Genomic DNA, 26,748 nt, shown 5'->3' with positions numbered 1-26,748 from the left:
TTGAGACACACCTTCTTTAAAAACGGATCTGCTAAACGGAAGCTAAAACGGAAGCAAACGTAAAGAACGGATCCGCGTTCCAGGCGTAAACGCGAGTGTGAAATTAGCCTTGATTTCTTGAAGAAAAATAAAATAAAATAAATTACACACTTGCACCTTTGCATAGTTGTTATTCTTGCTTTGTTTACGTGCTGCAGCAAAGCTGTGGGGGCGTGTACCAATGACTGAGCTCTACCTCATGAATATTTATGGGTGTGAATAATCTGCCCCTCCCCCTGCTTGCTCTGCACAACCTAAACTTGCATACAAACACTGTCACATGATCATCTCCTTGTTCACACAGGCAGAAGATCTGCACTACGAACATTACACATGTACACATGTACACACATCACAGACATATATACGTCACACGCTGCCCCACACACATCACACGTATGTATGTATTTGGTGCAATATGTAGCTCCACTCTTTTCTGTGCCCAGTCCCTCTCTTACTGCTTTACCACTGTCTGGCCCTGTCAGTCAAAGCAGAGGAAGAGGACGCTGGCCACAGAAGGGGTGGAGCCTGGGTACAACAAGAGCAACAGTGACACCCTCATTGCACCCAAGGCCTAATCTGCATACTATGAAAAGTATAACTCAGGAATGGAGCCTCAGATCAACAAAAGGAAAAATTGCGTTTTAAATCAGGTGAACCCCAGCTATGTGTCTACACAAACCGCTGAATAGGGAGGTCGCTGGTGATAGATTCCCTTTAAAATGAATCTTTTCCACAAAATTATACATCACTCTGCTCAGCTCCTCCTGCTCTACATGATGCTGGGGGAGCAGAACACATGTTCAACATGACAGTTTCCCTTTAAATCAAAAGTACCTAATATGTGGCCCCAGGAGGACATCATAGGAACTAAAGAAATCCACCATGACATTGGGGCAGTCAGTTTGGCATCTACAACCTATGCAATCAGTATTTCATATCTTGCCCTGATAAGAAGCAACACCCTCGGAACTGCTATACTAAGAGCAGAAATGGCAGAACCTAAGAGGCATACAAAAGTACGCTACGGATGGCTCTACCTATTATTTATGAACAAGAGTCCACCCTTTTTTGGGATTGTGATAAAGTGGTAAATTGCAAACGTCTTGCTTTTTGGTTCTTCTGTTTTTTGCCTACTACAAGGATACACAGCACGGTGGCTCAGTGGTTAGCACTAGTGCCTCGTGGCCCTGGGTTCGGATCTGACCAGGGACAACATCTACATGGAGTTCGTACGTTCTCCCCCTGTTTCCTCCCACACTCCAAAGACATACTGATGGGAAACTTAGATTGCGAGGTATGTGCATGGGTTCTATAGCCGTTCCATACATGCTGGCCTCACATTACATTCGGTGGAAACCTTTTCCAATCTTTCTTTACCTGCTAATGATCTGAAGAGCAGCCCATAGGTGATGACAGAAGATCTGTTCTCTGAAATGCCAACGCTGCAACACAGTACTGCAGCCATGACCAGGGATAAGAGAAGGTGACCCGAGCGCCGGGCAGAAAGTGAAGTCCAAGAAATATAACTGGCCAGCTGACAAACCTCGCCGGGTCAGCTCGGGCTCTCTGGTCAGTGTATTTTTATATTCTGAGTCACCTTATCTATTCTCACAGATTTTCCATCACGTATTGAGAATATTGCATTAAAGTGTCCTAACTGTATTTTCTATAAGACACTGAAGTATTGAGTGCTGAAACTTGCTGAGGTGCATAAAGGGGAATCTCCAGACAAACATTTTACCTGGAGACTGGCCAATCACCCCACCTACCAAATCAGAGAATTCATCTGGTTGCTTGGTTAACCCTTTGAAATAAAACAATTTACTGGTAACCTAAAAATCCAAGGAGAATTTAGGCTGTCCATAAGAGTACCCACTTTGCAATCAAGACGAGTCAAGCCATGGTAGAAAGATAGTTTATTTACCTATTCCAATTCTCTTAAGTTCATTTTTGAACTTTGTTTTGCGGCACCCCGCATCGCGCTGAAGACCCTCCTTAATGGGTCTGCAATCCGCATGTTGCCGCCCAAGAAAGGACATGTCCTATCTTTTGCGCTGCGACCGCACAGAGACCTGGAGGCGCGCAAGGACACTGCGTTAACGTTAAAAAAAAAAATGAACATTTTTTAACTGAAGCAGAACATAACACTATATTTATTCATTTGTTTTGTTCACTTATATAGCGCTTATTTATTCCACCGCGCTTTACAGACGTTATCACTCGCCGTCTCCAGTGGAGCTCACAGTCTAAGATCCCGATCAGTATGTCTTTGGAGTGTGGGAGGAAATCCACGCAAACACACGGGGAACGTACAAAGGTCATGCAGATGTCTTTGGTCAGATTCATAGGCAGGACCCCAGCGCTGGAAGCCACCAGTGCTAACCTCTGATCCGCCTACTCAATATACAGTATTCTTTTTGAAGAACATCAACAACACAAAAACTAACTTAGAATTGTAACAAATTGAAAAATAAAATAAAAACTCTTTAAATGGGGTATTCCAGTTATGTAGTTAGCCCCAATCCACAGAATAGGTATAACAATATGATTGGTGGGGGCCCTACCCGGTACTGTGGAGCCCCCTGAAATAAACGGAGCAGCCGGTCCAGCGTGTGCACAGCAGTCCATTCATTTCTGTCGGGGTTCCAGAGACAGTGCTCTCATAGAAAGGAATGGAGCAGATGCATGCATGCCTGCCCGTTCATTTCAGGGGGCTCCACAGAATATGAGGTTCCTGTGATCGGTGAGGGTCCGCCTGCTGGGATCTAATAGTTAACCATTATCCTGTGGATAGGGGATGATTTTGCGTAACCAAAATACCTCCCCTTGTGCTCCTCATGATAATCCACAAAACATGTAACTGTATAGGAGAATCATCTACCAGCATAGACACTATGATTGCTCAACTTGTCACACTGCAACCCAGACAATAGCGGACTGGCTGTCCCTTAGCAGACACCTCAGACAATAGGATTAGGGAATGGCCGGCGGCAGAGCAGAAGGCTGCTTTTCAATGTCACACAAACTCAGAAGAACAAACCGTCCCATGTGCCTGTCTGTAGCAGATAAGGACGACAAGATACTGGATATCTGGGGCGTACAGCCGCCTGTTGCCACATGGAGCAACAATACACGTGGTTTCCAGTTATGTAAACTGCACAAAGGAGTGGGCAAGGGGGGAGGAACCTGCTCGCTCATAAAACAGAGGGGCGCGCGTTCAAAATCTCACTCTTAGCCATGCAAAGTATTGGAATGCAGGCGTTGAGGTGAAATCATTGTGGCCATTAAGAGCCTGCCAAGGACACTAATGGTGACGGCTTAGTTTTCCACCATCACTGGATCTGGAAATAAACTCGGGACATATTTTACTACTGAAGCACTATCATCTCGAGCCCAGAACAACAAATTGAAACCATATTGGATTCTGCTTTTTCCCTGCGAATTTTACAGCCCCCCCCCCCCCTTGTAAGAGGCGGAATACTGCCCCAGTCTTCGTAGGGAGAAGCGTTCAGTTTTCTCTGACATTCCGTAATCTCGCCAATAGACATGCTTTTTTTTTTATTTATCTGTAAAGTAAAAAAAATAATAATCCTACTTGCCAACTTAAACAGCAGTCTCCTCAGGAGATCAAATAATGAAAGGCACATGTACTCGCTTGCACGAATCTGACAGATGAGAACTTCTTAAACTCAGCTAAACTGTTGCACAATCCTGCTCTGGGAAGGGGGGGTGTGGAAGGGGTTGGGCGGAGATTGGGAACCGCCATTGTACAGACTAAAAGTAGCACCGGTATGCATAGGGGAAAAGGGAGGCAAGAAACGCACTTTATACTGGAATACCAGACTGTCCTCTAGCCTCTGCGCTGACTGATTTGCTAAATCCTTTCCATGGAGGTTAATCCTATAGGCTTAACGTTTTATGCGAGACAGTTGCTAAACTGGATGAGGGCTGTATACGCCCTCCTGTGATCCGATATTGCCATCTATATGAACCCAGGATCATATGTCCAGCTCCGGGAGCATATCGGCCTGGTTTTACCGGTTGAGCCCTATCACATAACCTAAAGACCAGTTCCTGCTACATACCAAGTATATGCAATAGAAACAATGGGCTTCGTTTATCAAAAGTGTCTAGTAGTAACATGACCAAGAAAGCCCAGCCTTTAAATCTAAAAAAAATGTTTTAAGTTGCACCACGATGTTTAGATAAATGTAATAGATCTTAAAGGGGTTGTGGAGGATCTTGATACTGATGGCCTTAAGGACAGGTCATCAACATTTGATTGGTGGGGGTCCGACTCCTGACACCCATGCCAATCAGCTGTTAGAAGAGGGCGCGGCGCCAATGAAGTCACCTTGATTGGTCATATGGCCTAGGCACAGCATAGTGGCATTCAAGTGAATGGGGTCGAGCTGCAATACAGAGCACAGCCACTATACATTGTACGGCACTGTGCTTGGCATACTGTGAGTAAGTTACAGCACTCACCAAAGCACCACGGCCTCTTCAAACAGCTGATCGGCAGAGGGGTGCCGGGAGCCGAACACCCAGCAATCAGATATGGACGACTTATCCTGAGGGCAGGCCATCAATATAAAATTCCAGACAACCCCTTTAACGGGGTCAGCTGAATGCAGTATAAAATGCGATGGAAACAGGAATATGCAGAACTTATATCAGAAATGAAGCCATGCCCACTTGACAGCACGCCGCTCTCGTCCCGAAAATGGCCAGAGGAGAGTCATGCGACTAGACACGTCCATCAGCAACCAAATGAAAGACCACACAAATGAAAGCTTGGTGTTAAGATGAGCAAATACTTTCAACCTGAAACACACACAATGTATTTCAATGGAGGTTGTCGATGGACAGGTCATACCGCGTGACCCTCAATCACTGGCCACTTTCAGCCCAGAAGACAAAGCTTGGCTAGCAAAGGCGTGCAGCTTCAAAGAGTAAGTTCTATATATTCCCGTTTGTAACAATTCTATAGAAAGCAGTCACCTGTGGCTACAGAGGTTGGACTCTCCTACCCGATCAAAGTGATAGTAATAGGCCATCACTTTGTAAGATGAGAATATCACTTTAAGAGATATTATCACACAGTGTCTGCAGCACAGAAGTTCCTGACCACTGGTGGTGAGAAGGGGGGTACTCTCACCACCGACTATTATTAACATCTCCAAGAAAAATCTACAGAAAGCCACTTCCGTTGTTTGAGAACAAAAAAATAAAAAATAAAAGTGTAGATTGCTTATTTTTCCCCACAGAAATGAGTAAAAAAAAAAAAAATGTAGAGAACTGCAAGAACCACCATCTAATGAAATCATACTGAGAGGGGTCTCCTCTACTAGAAAAATTCTATTACTTTCTTCTTTACATACAAAAAGGTCTTTTCCCATTTAATTAAACAACCCCTACAAGATCTCACGCGTCACCCAAGACAGTACTTTGATGTTCGCAGAATGTTTGAAAATTTCCCATGGAAAATTAAATTTAAAGGACCAGGATTGGTTCCAGGAAAATTAAAGCGTGCGCTGTGATCTGTCTTGTTAATTTACAGAAGTGGAAACATAGTTGTTTAAAGCAAAAACGATAAAAATCTAAAACGTAGGGAAGTCTTCGTTCCCTGCTGGAAAATGAGATAGCGAAGGGGCCTGTAGGAGGGACAGGAAAGGGGTGCTCATCGGCTTCGGGCGACTGTTCTCTTCTGCTGTACCTGGAAATGCACGGCAGAAAAATCACCAGCAGTAAGAGCAGGAGGACCCTGTCCAGAACCACGTGTGAGGGCGGTGGGTATGTACATTACTCATTACTCGGCACACACGCCTTACAGAGTGCATGTAGCACTTTTATAGTTTGGAGCTATACTTCTGATGCAGATAGTGTGGCTGACCACAACGTATAGAACAATGATGTCAACACATCGCAGGTTTTACAAGAGCAAGTAAACCACAGCCGAAAGGGTAAAAAATTCTAACATGTTAGGAAAAACAAAAACACCAGAGCCTAAATATGGCAATGTCACAGCACCGGCGATACGGGGGGGGGGGGCTAGTAGTTGGGTGGAGGGGGCATTGCCATGAAAGTTGCTACATTCCTCCTCCGACTTCAAAGATGACCACGTCATAGCTCAATGTATCCATTAAAGAGGTTCCTTGGGACTTTTGATATTGATGGTGGGGGATTCGACACCCAGCACCCTCTGCTAATCAGTTGCCTTAATTGTTAAAGGGTTTCTATCACTTCGTATGCCATAATTAGCTGTCAGACACTAGCGATCTGCTAGTGTCTGCTCTGGCCAACCATCCTACTATAATCACTTGTGGGGCAGCGGTTTTGCTAAAAAACTAACTTTTATAAATATGCTAATGAGCCTCTAGGTGCTATGTGGGCGTCATTAGCACCTAGAGGCTCCGTCTACCTTCATACACAGCCGCCGCCCAGCGCGTCCCTCCAGCCCGCCCATGTCCTCCTCCGTGTGACGCAGCGGCCGAATTCTCGCGCATGCGCCGAATACATCCGCGCATGCGCATTGAATGTCTGACCGCTCCGAGCTCAGACATCTCAAATGCGCCGAATACAGCCGCGCACGGCGCATGCGCGAGAATTCGGCCGCTGCGTCACACGGAGGAGGACATGGGCGGGCTGGAGGGACGCGCTGGGCGGCGGCTGTGTATGAAGGTAGACGGAGCCTCTAGGTGCTAATGACGCCCACATAGCACCTAGAGGCTCATTAGCATATTTATAAAAGTTAGTTTTTTAGCAAAACCGCTGCCCCACAAGTGATTATATTAGGATGGTTGGCCAGAACAGACACTAGCAGATCGCTAGTGTCTGACAGCTAATTATGTCATACCAAGTGATAGAAACCCTTTAACTAGACACAGCAGCATTCTTTTTCTCTTTGAAGCCGCTGTTCCTGGAACTGCAGCTCAGAACCATTCACGCAAATGAGACTGAACTGCAATACCCGACACAGCAACGTGGTAAGCAACCATAGGGAGAGGGAGCACCACTCAGCCAAACGGGAGGGGAGTCAAACCCCAACTGATCTCCTTCTGATGGCCTATCAAAGTCCTGGAAAACGTCTTTAAAATGATGCAAAGCAGGAATTCCAAACTGTTTTTTTTTTTTTTTTTAATCAAATTCCAGACAATCTTTTTAAATCCAGGTACTCAGCAGAGTGCAGCCTCAGGATGTGCGTACAACACCACTGAATTTTAGACACGTGTACTTGCGTTGAGGCATCTCAGACATCCCAAGCATGCAACTATGCTAGAACACCTTATTCCTCTGTATTCAACGCCATGCGCTCTACAGATCTGCCGGTAGCCCCAGTCTGTCTTGAATACCATGTAGATTGTAAGCCCTCACGGGCAGGGCCCTCTCTCCTTCTGTACCAGTTTGTAACTCGTCTTGTTTATGATTAGTGCAATTGTCTGTATTATGTATGTGCACCTCTTCTCATATGTACAGCGCTATGGAATGAATGGCGCTTTAATAATAAAATAAAAATAATGCACTAGCACTTCCACACCCAGGATTTCCCCAACACGAATTGCTAATTCTGCAAAAAAAAATTAAAAATTTATTAAAAAGGAGTTTATAGTTAGTTTTAAGCACAGAGTTTTCCAAAGTAAAATGGCAAAGTCGTCTACATATTCCTAAGACCGACAACCTTCCAATATGTCCTATGCTGGACATCTTTTCTGGCCAGCTTAGTGCGTTCTCATGTAGCACCATCATGCTAACAGGTCTTGGAGCATGACTACCTTGGCGTCATTCTCACGTATGGCGTGTATATGAAACTTGATTCATTTGGGCAACGGACAGTCGTTTCTGGGGACTGCTAAGCTAGGCAGCTGTAACGCAGGGACACACGTCTCGGCTGGTGGATTGAAGCCAGTGGATTCCAAAAGATTGCAGCTCAGATCTGCTAGGTTCATTAAATATAATGGAGCCAGATTTCAAAGCATATCCGCGCCAAGGACAAATGGCTGGAGAACAAGAGCTTGATCAATCCGGTTTTTAGAGAATTAGAATATGGTCAGGTATCTGGCATTGGCTCCTCGTGACCCTACAAATGGAAGCTGTAAATCAGGTCTCTCCATACAGAGGCGCTGAAGACTTCTTCTTTCCTCTGCAGCCATCTGGTTTTGGAATGCACCAGCAGTTAAAACATACAAGTCTGCTATGGGGGAAGGGAACGACATGGCAAGCAAATGTACAATACAAATGGTACTTTAACCACGCTTTATTAAGCGACTTGCAGAAAACAGGCTTGTACCTTCAATAACGCCAGACAACTCTTAAGACTCGCTCCCATCAATAGAAAGAGATATTCTTGTCTGCAATATGGATAATAGGACGTGCTCCATAATTCGCAGAACGGAAAAACGGGTCCGCAAAAAAAACACTAATGTGTGCATAGCCCCATTGAAAAGAATTGATCAGTACGCCATCTGCAAAAAAAGAAGACGGACGAAAAATATGGTTGTGTGCAAGAAACCTTACGGTGGAGTACAGCGCACACCATAGATCATGATAGGAGTTGTAGTTTCACAAGAGCATGCTCTACAACAGGCATCCTCAAACTACGGCCCTCCAGCTGTTGCAAAACTACAACTGCCAGCATGCCCGAACAGCCTACAGGTATCAGCCTACAGCAGGGCATTGTGGGAGTTGTAGTTTTACAACAGCTGGAGGGCCGCAGTTTGAGGATGCCTGCTCTACAAATTCCATCCTAAAGGTCTGATCACTTGGAACTGATATGAAAGGATTCATGGGGGACGAGAAGCCTCATTAGCACCCTTAAAAGGGAACACAACTCTGCCAGCTAAGGGCGACTGACACAAATGACGGTATAATGCTGCAGTGACAGCAGACAATAGGCGGTATTCTTCTACAAGAGCAGGCATGCCCAGCCGGGCTAGTAAAACACTAGTGACAAGCCCACAAGCTATTCTAGTGTGGAAAAGCAAGACAGAATTCACTACTTGCTGGAGACTAGGCTAGAAATTCTGGCGTGGTTTCCATAAGGAGGGGGTGAGAGTCTTCAGTATAGCACGAGAGGCAATACATTTGCATATCCTTGGGGAGAAGAACTGCCAGACACTGTCGAGTGTTCAGGCTCACTGGAGAGACAACGCTCTTGGTGAACAGGGGAAGCATTTTTTCAATGTTGTTTCATCTCTAAATGCAAGAAACATGCAAAATCCAGAGTTGCAATGGGACAAGTTATATATACGCGACGGTAAAAAGTCCTGCAATCAGCTATGGAGGACAGCAAACGTCTAGTTAATGGACCAAGCAATGACCAGAGGGGCGTTAAGCCCTGGCCCAGTTGGCCTCCAACCAGTGTGGGGCTGGAATCCTATTCTAAATTGAACGGGGCCTGAAGACCAGCTGGGGAGGCACTTCTGGCCATTCATGTAGTATTACGGTAGGTACACACACAAGATTTTTTGGAGGAGGTTGTGGCAGACTTTCCTGCAGGTTTTCCAGCCGGTTGATACAGTAAGAAAGAAAAGTATAAGTCTGAAGCCTTTTTAATCTCATTCCGGCTTTGACTGAAAAACCTGCAGTAAAATCTGTCTCAAGACCTCCTCCCAAAAACTGTGTGAACCTACCTTTATAGGGCACCCAGTCAGATGAAGGGCTGACCATGTACCTAGAGATTAAAGCTGGCCAGACATGCCACATACATGTCACCGAACCGGCCAACCATGTGATATGGATGGGGGCCTCTCGACTATCCCTTAAGATTAGGGCATCGGACATCCAATTGTTCTTGGGGGGGGGGGGTGTCTGTCAGTGGCTAATACTCCTATCCCTGTCCAGGACACATGCATGCTCAGCTGAGACCAGAACGGCCTGTTCAGCAGATCTGGTCATGAGAAACCATTTTCCTCCGACATTGCAGCACGCACTAAAGCCTTTCATAAATGCACATAATCACTTTAAAAGGTAACCTTGTAAAACACAGTTTTCTCTATATACCTGTAAGAAACATGATCAAAGGAAATTCGGAAAATTATAGATTTAACTTCAGAAGGCAAGCAGCCTAGTCATGATGAGGCAGCGCTAAACAAAGCAGAAACGCCTGCAATTTCCCTTCAGTCATTTCACTGGGATCAGAATGATGGAATCAGGGATATCTGCCTTTACTTACAATTAAAACAATACTAAGCTTTTCTCCATGAGAACATTCAAGCTATATGTGGGGGAGGGGTTGGGTGAAGATATTTCTATATTTTAGCATTGCAAATTATGTCACTGATGGACAGGGGAGACTGCATAACTGAGTGGCTGCCCAATGTAATAAAGTGAGCAAGGTTCATACCTCCCCAGGTGGGGATCCAGATATGCCTCACCAAGCTCAAGAAAGGCCTGAAAGGTCACCATGTCATAGACCTTAGAGGGGCAGCCCAGCTACGATGTCTCTGCTTGGTGAGCTGAGAGAAGGACGCGGTACTCACAGGAGCACTGCGCCCTCCTTAAAGCAGCTGATCGGCGGGGGTTCCGGGTGTCGGACCCCACCGATCAGATACTGATGACCTATCATCTGTCAGGGAGAATCAGGATTCCCGTATACATATTTGATTGTCCATCGGTCCAACCAAAAACAGCTTAATGCATAGGAGGGGGGCCTTAGGAGCCACTTTGTTAACTATACTAGTTTTCATTGTCGGACCACTAAAAAAAAAATATGACCCAATAGGAGGCGTTGGGATATGTCTAAGCGGACTGGCTAAATAGCTCCTTCCAAGGGTCCAGCAATGGTGATAGTCTCATGCAATATGACTATAATATTTAACAGGGTTGTACAAATCTGTAACATTGGGCACTAGGTCTACCATAGGCCCATATTGTACCGTCAAACTGTATACAGATGGAGGCATGGTTAGGTTCACATCTACATCATAGGCTCTATTAGGAGAAAATTTCAAGAAAAAAAAAAAAAACTAGAACGGCAGAACTGAAGGATCATATGATGAAACTCAATGGGATCTGGTGCTAGACCAGTTGTGTCACCATTGCACTGGAGCCGGCACTGGTATTTTTGTTTCTATGGTAATGGAACAGAGCAACGGTAATGCAAATACAACCATATGGAGATATTTTCCCCTAGAAGGGAGAAAGTACAAGGTGTAAAAACGGATGAGCAAAAAATGGGATACTTGCAAGTTTACATGTAAAATGTATGCGTTGATGTAGGTCTGTGAGGACATCTCTAGCTTTGATGTAGTGCTACACATTACATAACGGTTCTTGAAAATGAATGTTGATCAGAATCAGATGACTGAATAGATTGCTAATTGGTGCACACGACCTCACGCGGCAGATAAGACATCATGCACCAATTACAGATCTGCGTCACCACTTACACTAATACAGGACTTGCACATTTCTCTGGAAGCCTCTATTACCATAAAGCCTATCATTTACACGTGCCATGAAGAGTCAGGGCCATTCCTAAGGAGAAATGACTCAGATCTTCTCTAAACAAATACTATACATCGAGCCTATGGATTTAAGCCAAAGCCAGACCAGCAGATGTGATTGATTCCTTGACCACCTGTAACCACCGACATCTGGTTTGGTTGTGCATGGAGGTCAATATAGAAGTCACTGTGCTAAAACCTGGAGAATGGAGATTGTGGTTGGAACATTCCTGCTGCAGAACCAACATACTACAAATGCATTTTCCAGCCGGCCACCGTCAATTCTCTATTGGTCACTGTTTTGCCATATAATCTTCTTAAGTTGAATTACATTTTGAAAGACTTTGTAATGTAGTTCAGAACCAAGAAAGTCCACCTTCAGGGGGTGCACCCACTTCCCATAGAAGTTGTGGCAATGATCCAGAATTAGCAACTCCAAAAGCTCTTCAGCAAACGAGACAATGGTAATTCCTACACTTCGCATTGATCCAGGTGCTCTTAACCACTTTATTTTTAAAAGTAGACACTTCACAGCCAGAAGAACCGGCTACAGTATGTGTAATATGTAGAAGGTCAACACTTTCCACACATAGTAACACACAATTTCTCCCGGGAAGACACAAGGCACTTGTCAGGAATGCTGTAGGCATCTCAGGCCACTGTCTACGGTATAACAATACACTGATGAAGGGTCTGGAATGGGATCACTTTCACAGCACTGTTACATTCGATTCCAAACAAAGTCTTGTTTCTTCAGCGCTAAGACTTTGGTCAATATTTCAGTATTTATAGTGGTGGCAATGAATGCCTTTCATCTCTGGGTTGTGCCATTTGGACGCGCTGCACACTGGTTGCCATTTTACAAGACAAAAAAAGATCCCATCGGCTTATCTCAGATTTGCCTTTATGGAGAATGACGCAGCAGACACTGTTCTGGTAGTCTACAGCAGGCATGCTCAACCTGCGGCCCTCCAGCTGTTGCAAAACTACACCTCCCAGCATGCCCGAACAGTCTACAGCAGGGCATTGTAGGAGTTGTAGACTTACAACAGCTGGAGGGCCGCTGGTCTACAGCAAGAAAAACTGATTAAATAGAATGATGTGAGTTTGGGCACTATGGGGCAGATTTATTAGGGCTGGTGTTTTTATACACCAGCCTAAGGCTAATTTCACACTAGCGTTTAAGTTTCCGGTATTGAGATCCGTCATAAGGGCTCAATACCGGAAAAAAAAAATGCTTCAGTTTTGTCCCCATTCATTATCAATGGGGACAAAACTAAACTTAAAAGAACGGAATGCACCAAAATGCATGCCGTTCCCTTCCCAGACCCGAGAGCAAACCGCAACATGTTGTAATTTGCTTTTCGTCCTGGGAAACTGATCAAGACGGCATGACCCCCAATGCAAGACAATGGGGATGGATCCGTTTTCTCTGACAATAGAAAACGGATCCCCCCCCCCCCCCCCCCCCCGCCCACATGACTTTCAATGGCGTTAATGACGGATCCGTCTTGGCTATGTTAAAGATAATACAACCATTTATAACGGATGCAGACGGTTGTATTATCAGCAATGGAAGCGTTTTTGCTCAACCCTGCCGGATCCAGCAAAAACGCTGGTGTGAAAGTAGCCTTAACAAGTGCCCTGGATTAGGATGCAGCAAATTCATTAAGAGATGCAAGCCACTGGATTCTTTTTCCCTTATGTGTAATTGTATTAGCACCGTTGTCATAAGAGACTCTCTGCAATACCAGACAAAGTCCATGAACAAGGGTGGAGCTGTTTCTGCCATACAACCCCACATAAGGTCCCTTTACATTGGGTGAAATTATTATTTTTACTGAAACCAAATATAATCCTTTCTGGGCAGTTCTTCCGGTTTAAATCTCCTGCTGAGAAACAACATCTGTATGGAGACGAGCGAGGGCGGTCGCGACTGTTCCTCCCCATACAATGGAGGGGATTGCTGCATGTAAATGCCACTCTCACCTCCTCTGACCAGCAGGCAATTATCGGTCAGGAATGGTTCCTTCCCGTTCGTTGCCTGCATGTAAATGCTTTGATACTCCCCACCCAGCACTCTCATTCTGACACCACCCAGGTCCCTCGCTGGTCTCTGCCTCCAGAAGACGTAACTTCTCGCTCAATCACTGGCTGCAATTGTGACTAGTGTTGAGCAAGCTTCTGGTTTCAAGTTTGGCGTACAAGGTTCGGGATATCCAAGAATTCCGGTTATGGATTCCATAAGTTATGTTTGGTGGTAGCGGCATACATAACAGAATTCTTAGATAACCCGATATGCCGAACTTGAAAACACAAGTTCGCTCATCCCTAGTTGTGACCAACCTCAGTCAGGGCTCATCAATTTTTGCTTTTAGAGGGACCAAAATGTAGAGATTGTTGAGGGACTCGGAAAGCATCCGATTGAGAGTGGCGGGGAATCTATCAGCCAGAGACCTCCTTTAATGCTAATCAAGGACTGGCACAGACTGAAGGAAATCTGTTCCATCGGTTGAAATAGTTAGACACTAGTCAATGGCGATAACGTTGTGAATTAGTTCTCAAGTAAATAAATGTGTAGAAAAATCCAATTCAATCTAAAAACTAAAACCAGGAAAACAGTCTTTTCTAAAAAGCTGCCATACTGAAGCCGCCTTGCATCATCCCCTGTGCCGTCTCGTGAGCATCGATTTTCTGACTGTGTAAAGCCGGAGTGCACCAGCTCAGACAGGCTCCTTCTGGTATCAGATTACCATGCAGCCAGCCGCTTAACCCTACAACCAGTGCGGACCTCTGCGTGCTGGGAGTGAACAGGAGGATTACACTCCACATAGCCCTCAACACAATAGAGGGGAGATGGAAAGGTGGAGTTTGCAAAAGCAAAGGAACCTGACTTTTGCCGTGCAATAGTTCTGATAACTCTCCTCCAATATCAGTTTTGCGATATTCTGATCTGTCAAAAGAACAGAAAAAAAAAAAAAATAATATGTATCCTTCATTTTGAGCATCCATTTTGCACAAAGGACTTTTTCCTTCTGTGTGAAATAACGGACCACTGGCAGAACTTACAAAAAACGGATGCAAAATGAACACCGCGGAGGCGCAAAATATTTTTCTGCTCTTCAAACAGATCCGAAAACCAGAGAAACAGAAGAGTGATGTGAACGCTGCCTAATCTGTGGATATAATAATTGACAAAAGCCCCTTCCATGAAGACAGAAGATTCTGTAAAGTCGCTGCAAAGGTGAACGTCTTGTGCCTAGGAAACCAAAGCAGGTTTTGCAGACTCAGCGCTGAGGCCGGACAACACCCGTCACCTTGCTTCATTTAGATGATGCTGAATTATCCTGGCAAGTTATTCGTATGGGAAGTCATCTTTGTCCCCACAGAAAAATCAATGGAAGAGCCTCATAACTGAATGACAAATTTCTCATCGACTTCTAGGTCACGGAAATTTCTATTTTTTTTTTTTTTCTTTTTGGATCGCATGAAGGTTGCATTGTGTTGCTAGCTGATGCAATGCAGAAGTACTCAGTTGCGGATGTAGCAAATTCTAAAATCCTCCGGTCATAAAAAATAAAAATAATCCCTAACCAGGGATTAAAAATGTTAATATCCATGCAAGCAGAAGCTTCAGATCTGGAGGGCGTCCCTCTACAGACACTGTCCAGCCTGTGCCAACAGTGCAGGTACACACCTTTTTGACCATAAATTTCCACAAAGGAAAGACAACACTGCTCCAGCATTCAAGTATTTTCTAAGGCCAGGTTCTCGTATACGAATTCCAGATGTGTGCTCCGGCCCAACCATGGGTTTAATGACAGCCTCAGAGCTCCATGAGTGGCGGTGACAGGTGCCCTTTACTATGCGGAGCGATCCCTCATTTTCGGTATAGCGATGCACTCCCTCCACAGGAAGCAGACACGGGTGAATCCATCTAACGGTCGTTTCTCATCCCCAATGCTTACTCAAGGATGATTCACGGGTCTGCATCCTGCGTAATAACGACACTGAAATAGTGGATCGCTGCCCATAGTTAATAGTAAGGGCGGTGGATTCATCTTCCTTTATACTGTCATGTCTAGTAGTAAGGGCAAGCAGGGCCCTTCATGCCCAACTGTGATAGCGTGTGCAAAAACCTGTCCCCACCCTCCCATATATATGAGATTCATGCATTGACCTTGATAAACATAACATTGCCTCTGGTTGTGGAGAGACTACTACTCCCATTATGCCCCGACAACTAGCAAAAGGCCTTTGCAACAGCAGGAGCCAGAGGCTGACAAAAACTAATACACATAGTGAGCCTATGAAGGCTCTACGTTCAATTCGATAAGGGCTCATGCACATGACCGTTTTTGTTTTCCAGTACGCAAATTGCCAATTCTGGCTGCACCCCCCCCCCCCCAAACTCCACTACAATGCCCTATTTTTGTCCCCAAAACGGAAAAACGGACAATAGGACACGTTCTATGTTTTTTGCAGGGCCAAGGACCGGACATACAGATGCGAACAGCACACAGGGTGCAGTCCGCATCTTTTGAAGCCCTATCGAAATGAACAGATCCGCAAAAATACGCGGATTGAAACTACAGACGTGTGCACAAGAAACTGCAAGATTTCAGTATATAAACCAAAGCCTACAAGACAGACTTTGAGGAACGGTCAATGTGTCACCTGGCAATGGGTGCACGGCCAAAGACTACAATGATGCAACCGATGCTTCTCCAGGTCCGGTGGACTTAGAGGCTGCCATAGTCTTCCAAGCAGCAACTCATTAGCCTAACCAAACAGCCCCGCAATAAGACACTGCTTGTGTGCCAAGTATGATATCATAGTCTGTGCCGAGATTATTGGAGATTAAGTGTCAGGAATGAAACCTCATTGAGCAATGTGAAATTCAGGTGAGGACTAGTCTTCTCACAGGGACCACTTGAGAGAAGATGTGCTGGGTGACTTGCAAGTACAAGCCATACACAGGCAGGTCTTGTATGTAGAAACCATATGGGTTACCAGGAGAACAATCAATTTCATGTTATCCCCATTAACGCCTGTTAAGGGCTCACTGGAGATTTGGCAGAGGAGGTAATCAGCCTTTAAGGGGAATATCGCACGGCTTCATTACTGCCAATTTACAAGAGGACACTTACAGAGGAGTAATCCAGGAGACAAGACACAGTGAAATAGGCAGCTAATAGGACGACAGCTCTGGGATCGTGTCACATGGGCTTGTCATGCCCAGGTAATAGAATGACATAATTCAAGATGACCGTGCCACTGAACGGTGAGCTACAAAACCGATACACAGTATTTTTTGGACTATAAGACTCACTTTTTCAGCAGGAAAAAAAATCTCTGCGTCTTATAGTCTGCAGTCGGGTGCTCCAGTTTTAATTAGTAGAAGATAGAGATGGTCATGGCCAGGGAGCTGTCAGGAGGGAACTTCGTCTGCTTATCCTACAAATCATTTTGTAGAAATAGATTCGCTCGTCCGTCTCTAAGCTTGACCCATGACAATCCTCTGACCGCCAGTCCGGCTTCAGACTAAAAACAGACTTGCCATGGTAGAAGAACCTAGATTCCCATTTTGTAATACGAGGATAGTATTCGTCAAAACAAGAAAAGGTGCACATTGCCCCAAAACAGAACAATTCCAGGGCCTCTTCTCAAAACTCTGCATTGTGCCATACCATATAACAGTTTGGGGAAGGGGGGGGGGGGGTGTATCTCTACACACTAAGGCCCATTTCGGACGAGCAAGTTCACTACGTGTGGGAGTGCGATTTCCCATCCTTAACTCTGCTCTTGTAAGGCCTCAATCACTCAGTTTGCTCCGGCACAGAGCAGCCCGCCGGATCCTCTACTTCACTGCCTGACGGCGGGTCCCGCGGTGATCTGGCCCATTTCGGGCAAAAATGCCAGGTTTCGGACGGATTAAAACCGGTGCATGCAGCAGTTTTAATCCGGCTGAAACCCAGCATTTATGCCGGAAATCGGCCGGATCCCATTGCAGTAAATGGGGATCTGGCGGTGAAGTAGAGGATCCGGCAGGCTGCTCTGCACAGGAACAGCCTGCTAGATCCACAAACGGAGACCTAAGGCCTAAGGGGACCCCACGACATTACAGTTGATGTCTGGCAGGGACACACTAAATTATAACTCATAATGCGGTGACATTCTGTTACAAGAGCTTTCACATGGAGAGTGTTTCTTGCATCTAGCATACGCGTCCTCGTGCAATTTTCTGAAATCTTCACAAACTGCGGCAGAGCCACTGCGTTTATGCTGCGATGGAGGAAAACCACATAGCGCCCGCAATGTGTAAACCCTTCCCGACTGTGTCCGATCACTGCCCACGGCAGGGAAACACTCTATAAGAAAACGGACCACCACCCAGCTGTCAATTTATTTAGCCTTTCTAGGAGGAGGAACAGAGGAAAAGCACAACTTTTAAGAAAAGATCCTGTAAGGTTCCTGCATTACAGAATTGCACATGTTGCTGTACAGTGCCTCGATGAGGACCAAAAAATAAAAGTTTTAATTAATTTTTTTTTTTTAAATAGTGTGTTTTCTCTCTTGGAGAAATGTCACCAAAATCCGTCACACTGCAAACATTACACAAGGAAGAATATCACAGTTACAAAAAAAAAAAAAAAAGTTTAAAAACTGGATAGACTTGAACATGACATGATCTTGTGCGGCTTTGCAGACTTGTCCATGTCATTCCGGCCCAGTAGATGGCGCTTGCATCTCAAAAAAGCTACTTCTCTGCGTTCATTTTCTGGTCACATTTTAGAAATAAGAAATGTACAGAACTGCTGAATAATAATGCAAATATATAAACAATAAAAGCTAAAAGTGAAGACTAAAACCCTGGCACGGCGAACACAGCACCAACTCTGCTAGAACCCGTTATACTGTGCCACACTGAGCGGACAAGGGATGTAGCACAGGCACAACCAGTGGCAAATATGGAAGGAGACAGTAAAGTAGAAGGCGGACTACAATGTCACCCACCACAGAGCGAGCTAATACTCTGTGAAACCTGCAAGAAATGGAGGCTAGAAAGGAATTTATAATTTTATACAAACATCAGAGATGTTAATGTGTTGCCGATTACCACATAAACACTGGGCCCCATGCGCGGCACCGTGCAGAGCGTTACATAAGCCCCTGCCCCTCTTCTGGCCCCTGACCATGCACAGACCAGATTTCCCCTAGCTACATCCAGTTCTCCTCTCAGAGCAGTAAACTGTACCGGCCACCTGGTCACTTCTGTGCCACAAGCATATTGTCCACCCTGCAGGTCGCACAGGGGCCCCTTCATGTCTATGGGGCCACGCGCATGAGGCCATCATACCGACCCAGTCCAGTGTCTACAGGGGTCCACCACAAGTGAGCCCTTCAGACCCGCAGATCCAAGGCACTTTCATCCAATAAGCTCTGGTGCAGGCAGAGTTCTCGCCCATTGTCCTCGGCACAAAGCCTGCAGATCGAAGTGCGGCACAGGAAGGAGGAAGAAAAATCAATGGCCAACGACAGGAACCGGGCAGAGAAAATGCTAAAGCTTCACAGTCTGCTTGGGCTGAAGAATGTCTACAACAATGAAGGCAGGAACCTGGATCCCGGGATAGGCTAAGGACTGGGGTAAAGTGATAGGAAAGAAGAGCCACTTCGGGGGGCGTTAATAGTCAATGCATAAGGGTCATGTGGCAAGTCTATTAGCAGCGCCATGTAACCAGAGATGGGCACGCTGTGCAGTGGACATGGACACATTTCACCATGTTTGTAAACACTTGCAACATGGGCGATACATATGGATACATATTATATAACCCGGGCACTGATTACCCAGCATGCATCAGGGGGGACTCCGCTGCCCTTAATCAGTGCACAGAATCACAATGTTTCTTATAAAGGGGGGCACCGAGACTAAAGGAGGCAACATACGGGAAACTACAAATCCCGGCAGACAGGGCGCATTATCTGGTACGACACAGCACAGGGTAGATTTACTGAAGCCATCCATTATTCCCATCCGTGGAGCACCGCTGTCCTACTCATCAGCCCTATCCGTGGACCACCCCTGCCAAACTCATCAGAACCATCCGTGGACAACCCCTGCCCTACTCATCTGCCCCATCCGTGGACAACCCCTGCCCTACTCATCAGCCCCATCCGTGGACCACCCCTGCCAAACTCATCAGAACCATCCGTGGACCACCCCTGCCCTACTCATCTGCCCCATCCGTGGACCACCCCTGCCCAACTCATCTGCCCCATCCGTGGACCACCCCTGCCCAACTCATCTGCCCCATCCGTGGACCACCCCTGCCCAACTCATCAGCCCCATCCGTGGACCACCCCTGCCCAACTCATCAGCCCCATCCGTGGACCACCCCTGCCCAACTCATCAGCCCCATCCGTGGACCACCCCTGCCCAACTCATCAGCCCCATCCGTGGACCACCCCTGCCCAACTCATCTGCCCCATCCGTGGACCACCCCTGCCCAACTCATCAGCCCCATCCGTGGACCACCGCTGCCCAACTCATCAGCCCCATCCGTGGACCACCGCTGCCCAACTCATCAGCCCCATCCGTGGACCACCGCTGTCCAACTCATCAGCCCCATCCGTGGACCACCGCTGTCCAACTCATCAGCCCCATACATGGACCACCGCTGTCCAACTCATCTGCCCCATACATGGACCACCGCTGTCCAACTTATCTGCCCCATACATGGACCACCGCTGTCCAACTCATCTGCCCCATCCGTGGACCACAATCTGACATTTTCACAAATACCAGCATGCATGGAGATAGCTCACATTACATCTGGTACAATGCACAGGCTGGACTTACTGAAGCAAGAGGACATCTACCATCCGTGGACCACCTCAGTCCTGCTCATCTGTCCCATCCCTGGACCACCTCAGTCCTACTCATCGGCCCCAACTGAAGTTTTACAAGACTGACCAAGAAAAGTTTTTAGTTAGTTAAATCCTACAAATCTGCAACAGAAAAAAACTGATAGTCGGGGGTACCTCCTGCTTTTTCGGTTCCTTTCAGTGCAATTTTGGAAGCAATGAAAACTGCAGAGTGTGAACAAGCCATAATGGTCCAGGCACTGGACATAGGTTAGGTTTCTGCACACAGGACACTTGGGGATTGCAGGGAAGAAGTTTGGGATGGGGTTGGGGGTCTGCACTCACCCTGCGCTTCGGCCCCCGCCTCTCGGGATGTCCCGGGGGCCACAGGCAGGGGTCTCGGTGGTCGGGGTTTAGGTGTCGGAGGGCTGATCTTCTTCCGCCCGATATACTCCACGTAAGTGCCCGGAAAGTCGCCCCTCTCTCCCGTGTTCTCGTTGAAGCCGTTCAGCCAGCCGATGTGCTCCGGTCTGGCCTCGTTGCCCTCCCCACAACCCAGGGCCAGGAGGGAGCCCCTGTTGACGGTGAGGATGTCCCCCACCCGCAGCTCCATGTCCTCTTCCCTCTCCTTTTTGTACGGGAACAGGGCCCGGTACTGGTATCCCTCCGCGCTCATGCTGCCGCCGCGGCGGGTTTGTGCAAGCCACGAACTGACACCGTTTCCGTGCAATGAGGAGCCGGCTCGGCGCTCACACAGCCAAGGTGCCCGGGGACTGCCTGGAGTCGGAAGCGCCGGAGCTTGCTCTCATTTCTCAGTCTCTTCCTCCCTAGTCCCTCTTCTCCGTCTTCCTTCCTTCCTCGACGCCTCACACACAGGAGCCGCTCACAGCACTGGGCAAGGGAGCCGCAAGCAGATGGGGACGTGGGCGGGGCGCCCAGATGCCGTAACCGCGCCGACTGCGCAAGCGCCGAGCCTCACACGCCGCGTCCCATCCTTTACACATCTGTCATTCAGGAGTTCTCAAGCTGCACTCTGATTGGTGGATGCGGATTCGACGTCACGGGGGAGGGGCTGCTGGAGCCATTTTTTAAATGGGCAGCAGGCTTGTTGCCATGTGCGTGTGAATTTACAAGGGAAGATTTCTGCCGCCTGCTGCATGTCCAAGTCCAGGCTGTGGTCGTGTCCTGAATTGTAGAAGTTTTTAATCCCCCCTGCATTTTGCTGTTTAGGCGCACCGTGCTCTGGGTATTAACACTAATATTGCAAATAACAGGGGGATTATGAGCAGTGGCGTCTCTAGCTTTAAATTTTTTTTTGGGGGGGGCACACTGGGGGCCAGGATAAAAGTAGGGGAGGCATCTATAACAGCGATACATTTACACAAGTATGCTTAGAAATGCTGCGATACTTTACCCAATACCTAAAACCGCAACAGGGAAGAAAAGTCCTGCTGTCTGTGGTTTAAAAAAATAAATAATCACTCAGATTTCAACATGTCCTAGTTGCCTATGGATGACACTGTTATAGGGAGGGGGATCTGTGGATGACACTGTTATGGAGGGGGAAATGGGGATGACACTGCTATGGGGGGATCTGTGGATGACACATACCGTATATAGCATCTTATGCTATATGTGTCATCCACAGATCCACCCCATGACAGTGTCATCCCCATTTCCCCCTCCATAACAGTGTCATCCACAGATCCCCCTCCCTATAACAGTGTCATCCACAGATCCCCCTCCCTATAACAGTGTCATCCACAGATCCCCCTCCCTATAACAGTGTCATCCACAGATCCCCCTCCCCGCCGCTCATAGAAGTGTACATTTGACATTTCTAAACTGTAATCCATATCCTGCAGTAACTTTAACTTTAAATCAGGATTAAGCGGCCGCTCATCTCTACTAGTACCTTAACCTTACACCACTCGGCTAGCTTTGGTAACAGGGCCAGGCTACAGCCTGCAGGCACTGCCTGTTAGTTGTTACCGAGCAAGCGCTGATTTCTGCAGGTCAGAGGTTACGGATTACAGTTTAGAAGAAATGTACACTCCTGTGAGCGGTCCAGACCAGTGGCGGATCCAGAGCCTGGTCTCGGGAGGGGCACTTCCAGATTATTTTCTGTCCGCCGCCACAGAAGAAGGGTACTTATAGAACAGACTACATAACAGTATAGTGGGGCGCCAGTTACACGTGACCGGTATCACAAGGGTGGCAGTATAGAAATGTATATATATATGACAGTATACAGATTATCTACAACAGCTCAAATGGCAGGTCTAATAGTGCTGAATTAGAGCTACACTGCGTGCAGAATTATTAGGCAAATGAGTATTTTGACCACATCATCCTCTTTATGCATGTTGTCTTACTCCAAGCTGTTTAGGCTCGAAAGCCTACTACCAATTAAGCATATTAGGTGATGTGCATCTCTGTAATGAGAAGGGGTGTGGTCTAATGACATCAACACTCTATATCAGGTGTGCATAATTATTAGGCAACTTCCTTTCCTTTGGCAAAATGGGTCAAAAGAAGGACTTGACAGGCTCAGAAAAGTCAAAAATAGTGAGATATCTTGCAGAGGGATGCAGCACTCTTAAAATTGCAAAGCTTCTGAAGCGTGATCATCGAACAATCAAGCGTTTCATTCAAAATAGTCAACAGGGTCGCAAGAAGCGTGTGGAAAAACCAAGGCGCAAAATAACTGCCCATGAACTGAGAAAAGTCAAGCGTGCAGCTGCCAAGATGCCACTTGCCACCAGTTTGGCCATATTTCAGAGCTGCAACATCACTGGAGTGCCCAAAAGCACAAGGTGTGCAATACTCAGAGACATGGCCAAGGTAAGAAAGGCTGAAAGACGACCACCACTGAACAAGACACACAAGCTGAAACGTCAAGACTGGGCCAAGAAATATCTCAAGACTGATTTTTCTAAGGTTTTATGGACTGATGAAATGAGAGTGAGTCTTGATGGGCCAGATGGATGGGCCCGTGGCTGGATTGGTAAAGGGCAGAGAGCTCCAGTCTGACTCAGACGCCAGCAAGGTGGAGGTGGAGTACTGGTTTGGGCTGGTATCATCAAAGATGAGCTTGTGGGGCCTTTTCGGGTTGAGGATGGAGTCAAGCTCAACTCCCAGTCCTACTGCCAGTTTCTGGAAGACACCTTCTTCAAGCAGTGGTACAGGAAGAAGTCTGCATCCTTCAAGAAAAACATGATTTTCATGCAGGACAATGCTCCATCACACGCGTCCAAGTACTCCACAGCGTGGCTGGCAAGAAAGGGTATAAAAGAAGAAAATCTAATGACATGGCCTCCTTGTTCACCTGATCTGAACCCCATTGAGAACCTGTGGTCCATCATCAAATGGGAGATTTACAAGGAGGGAAAACAGTACACCTCTCTGAACAGTGTCTGGGAGGCTGTGGTTGCTGCTGCACGCAATGTTGATGGTGAACAGATCAAAACACTGACAGAATCCATGGATGGCAGGCTTTTGAGTGTCCTTGCAAAGAAAGGTGGCTATATTGGTCACTGATTTGTTTTGTTTTGTTTTTGAATGTCAGAAATGTATATTTGTGAATGTTGAGATGTTATATTGGTTTCACTGGTAAAAATAAATAATTGAAATGGGTATATATTTGTTTTTTGTTAAGTTGCCTAATAATTATGTACAGTAATAGTCACCTGCACACACAGATATCCCCCTCAAATAGCTAAAACTAAAAACAAACTAAAAACTACTTCCAAAAATATTCAGCTTTGATATTAATGAGTTTTTTGGGTTCATTGAGAACATGGTTGTTGTTCAATAATAAAATGAATCCTCAAAAATACAACTTGCCTAATAATTCTGCACTCCCTGTATATAGAAAACATGCCATAACCATAATGGAATAATGTTATTAAAATGAGGAATAAGTTAAGTCAAGGGACTTACTTCACCAGGGAGGAGGATGAACAGGATAAACTCAAGACACCTGTCCTCCTTACCTCCCTCGCCGAGGTCGCCTGTAAGATGGATACACACCCCGTCCTCGTGATGAAAGGAAACTTGAGGGCTTCAAACCAAGGATGCTTGTTTTATTCCAATAAAAAGCTCTACGCGTTTCGGGGATTACAACTAAGTCTCCTTTATCAAGAGCATAAACATAAATATAAGCATAACATAACACTGAGAAAACTCATGGTTAAATAGGGAGAATGCATATCATTCGTTTGGTTGGTTCCATGTGGCATCTCATTGTGGGCAGTAACTTCCTGGTCACATGACCTCCAGGGCCGGAACAGGAAGTATGTTGGTGGGGAACTATAACTAAATGTTACTATGTGGCAGGGATTCACTAGCTATATTCTTTAATCTTTAGTCACATAACGTTTTGCCCTAGGGAAATATATCAGCCAGAGGTCTACGCTCTCTGACTATAATCCTAGGCCCCCGATTTCGCTGTGCGTTCCACTGTGGAACGCACCCATAACTTGCCTGCTGGGTAATATGCTTTACATTGATGCGCTCCAGCCTGGAGCGCACCACAGCCAATCTACTTCCTGTATTGCCGACTATCACCTGATGCGCTCCAAGCTGGAACGCACCGCCCCAGCTTCCTGTCGGGAGGAGCGTTCCAGGCTGGAGCGCACAACATTGGCTTCCTGCAGAGGGGAGTGGCTATAATTCTTTGACCAGGCGATGCGCTCCAGACAAGAGCGCACCGCTGCATACAGGGAGGGGAAAGTCGATGAAGGCACTACATATTAAAACGTAAGGGAACAAATAACTAAAATTAAATATTATGGGAGGTTTTTCTTATAAAAGAAGAGACTTGGAATGATATGCCTGGTCCCTTAAAAATCACTACAAGATATGTATAGACTACCAATTAGTAAATTGTCTTGGTGCATATTAAATAGCATACCCCAAGCATCCACATTAAGAATAGAGTATACAGTGATGTCAATACAATAATAAATATAAATATTAGTATATAAATATGTAGATCTATAAAAATATATATAAAAATATATAGAAATATAGCAAGTCTATCAGCAAGGACAGTAGTATACATTTAAAAGTACATCAATATATATAAAAATGCATTGATATATTAAGAAAAAAGGCTCCCTAAGTTAATACAAAAGGTAAAAGTATCCCATGTCTTTTGATCGGATGCAGGGCCGGCCTTTGGGGTGTGCGGGCTGTGCGGCCGCACAGGGCGCCATAGTGACAGGGGCGCTGGGCGGCCGACAGCTCGCAATGTAATCTGCGGCAGGCGAGGCTGTACTTGTGTTCTCCCTCGGGGCGCCCCCTCCATCTCCCCCTCCCCTGTCTGACCTGATTCGTTGCTCCTCCCCTGTGTCTGACCTGCCTGCTGCCCCCGCCGCTGCCAATAAGAAGAGAGACAGGAGGAGGAGGGGAGGGGCTGTGGCCACTGCGCCACCAATGAAGAAAACTGAGCTGTAATACAAATACAGGAGGCGGGTGCCGGAATCAAATAGCCGGCACCCGACCTCTGTGACAGGGAGCTGCGATCAGCTGCAGTTGAGTTAACCCTTCAGGTGCGGTACCTGAGGGGTTAACTGCCGCTGATCGCAGCTCCCTGTCACAGAGGTCGGGTGCCGGCTATTTGATTCCGGCACCCGCCTCCTGTATTTGTATAAGAAACGTTGGTGGCACAGTGCGCCCCCCAACACCCCAGTATAAGAAACATAATTGGTGGCTCAGTGCGCCCCCCCCCCCCCCCCTAGTATAAGAAACGTTGGTGGCACAGTGCGCCCCCCCCCCCCCCCCCAGTATAAGAAACATTGGTGGCTCAGTGGGAAGTGCCAATGAGGGTTAAAAAATTAACTCACCTCCTCCAGTTGATCGCGTAGCTGCCGGTCTTTTTTCAGGACCTGTGGTGACGTCACTGAGCTCATCACATGACCCATTACCATGGTGATGGATCATGTGATGTATCATGTGATGAGCACAGTGATGTCACCACAGGTCCTTTGACAGGTCATGAAGAAAGAACAGAAGACGATCAATTGGAGGAGGTGAGTTAATTATTTTTTTATTTTTTAACCCTCATTGGCACTGCCCACTGCGCCACCAATGTTTATTATATTGAGGGGGGGCGCACTGCGCCACCAATGTTTATTATATTGAGGGGGGCGCACTGCGCCACCAATGTTTATTATATTGAGGGGGGGCGCACTGCGCCACCAATATTTATTATATTGAGGGGGGGCGCACTGCGCCACCAATGTTTATTATATTGAGGGGAGGCGCACTGCGCCACCAATGTTTATTATATTGAGGGGGGCGCACTGCGCCAATGTTTATTATACTGGGGTGTTGGGGGGGCGGACTGCGCCACCAATGTTTATTATACTGGGGTGTTGGGGGGGCG

The 26,748-nt window shown here is 46.5% G+C and overlaps 1 protein-coding gene across 1 annotated transcript in view; it reads right to left on the bottom strand.

Moving 5' to 3' along the window:
- PIK3R1 (phosphoinositide-3-kinase regulatory subunit 1) overlaps window positions 1-21,277 on the bottom strand; it is a 51,222-nt gene extending 29,945 nt beyond the window's left edge. The window contains exon 1 of the mRNA XM_040421365.1: window positions 20,703-21,277. Coding sequence (XP_040277299.1) covers window positions 20,703-21,033 — 331 coding nt within the window. The 5' untranslated portion in view covers window positions 21,034-21,277. The remainder of the gene's footprint in view (window positions 1-20,702) is intronic.
- Between the last annotated feature and the right edge of the window lie 5,471 nt (window positions 21,278-26,748).

This window comes from Bufo bufo, chromosome 2, assembly GCF_905171765.1.
Source record: "Bufo bufo chromosome 2, aBufBuf1.1, whole genome shotgun sequence".
NCBI classification, from domain to species: domain Eukaryota; kingdom Metazoa; phylum Chordata; class Amphibia; order Anura; family Bufonidae; genus Bufo; species Bufo bufo.
Note: the sequence above shows the minus strand (reverse complement) of the source record. Positions and strands in the feature narration are given on the sequence as shown.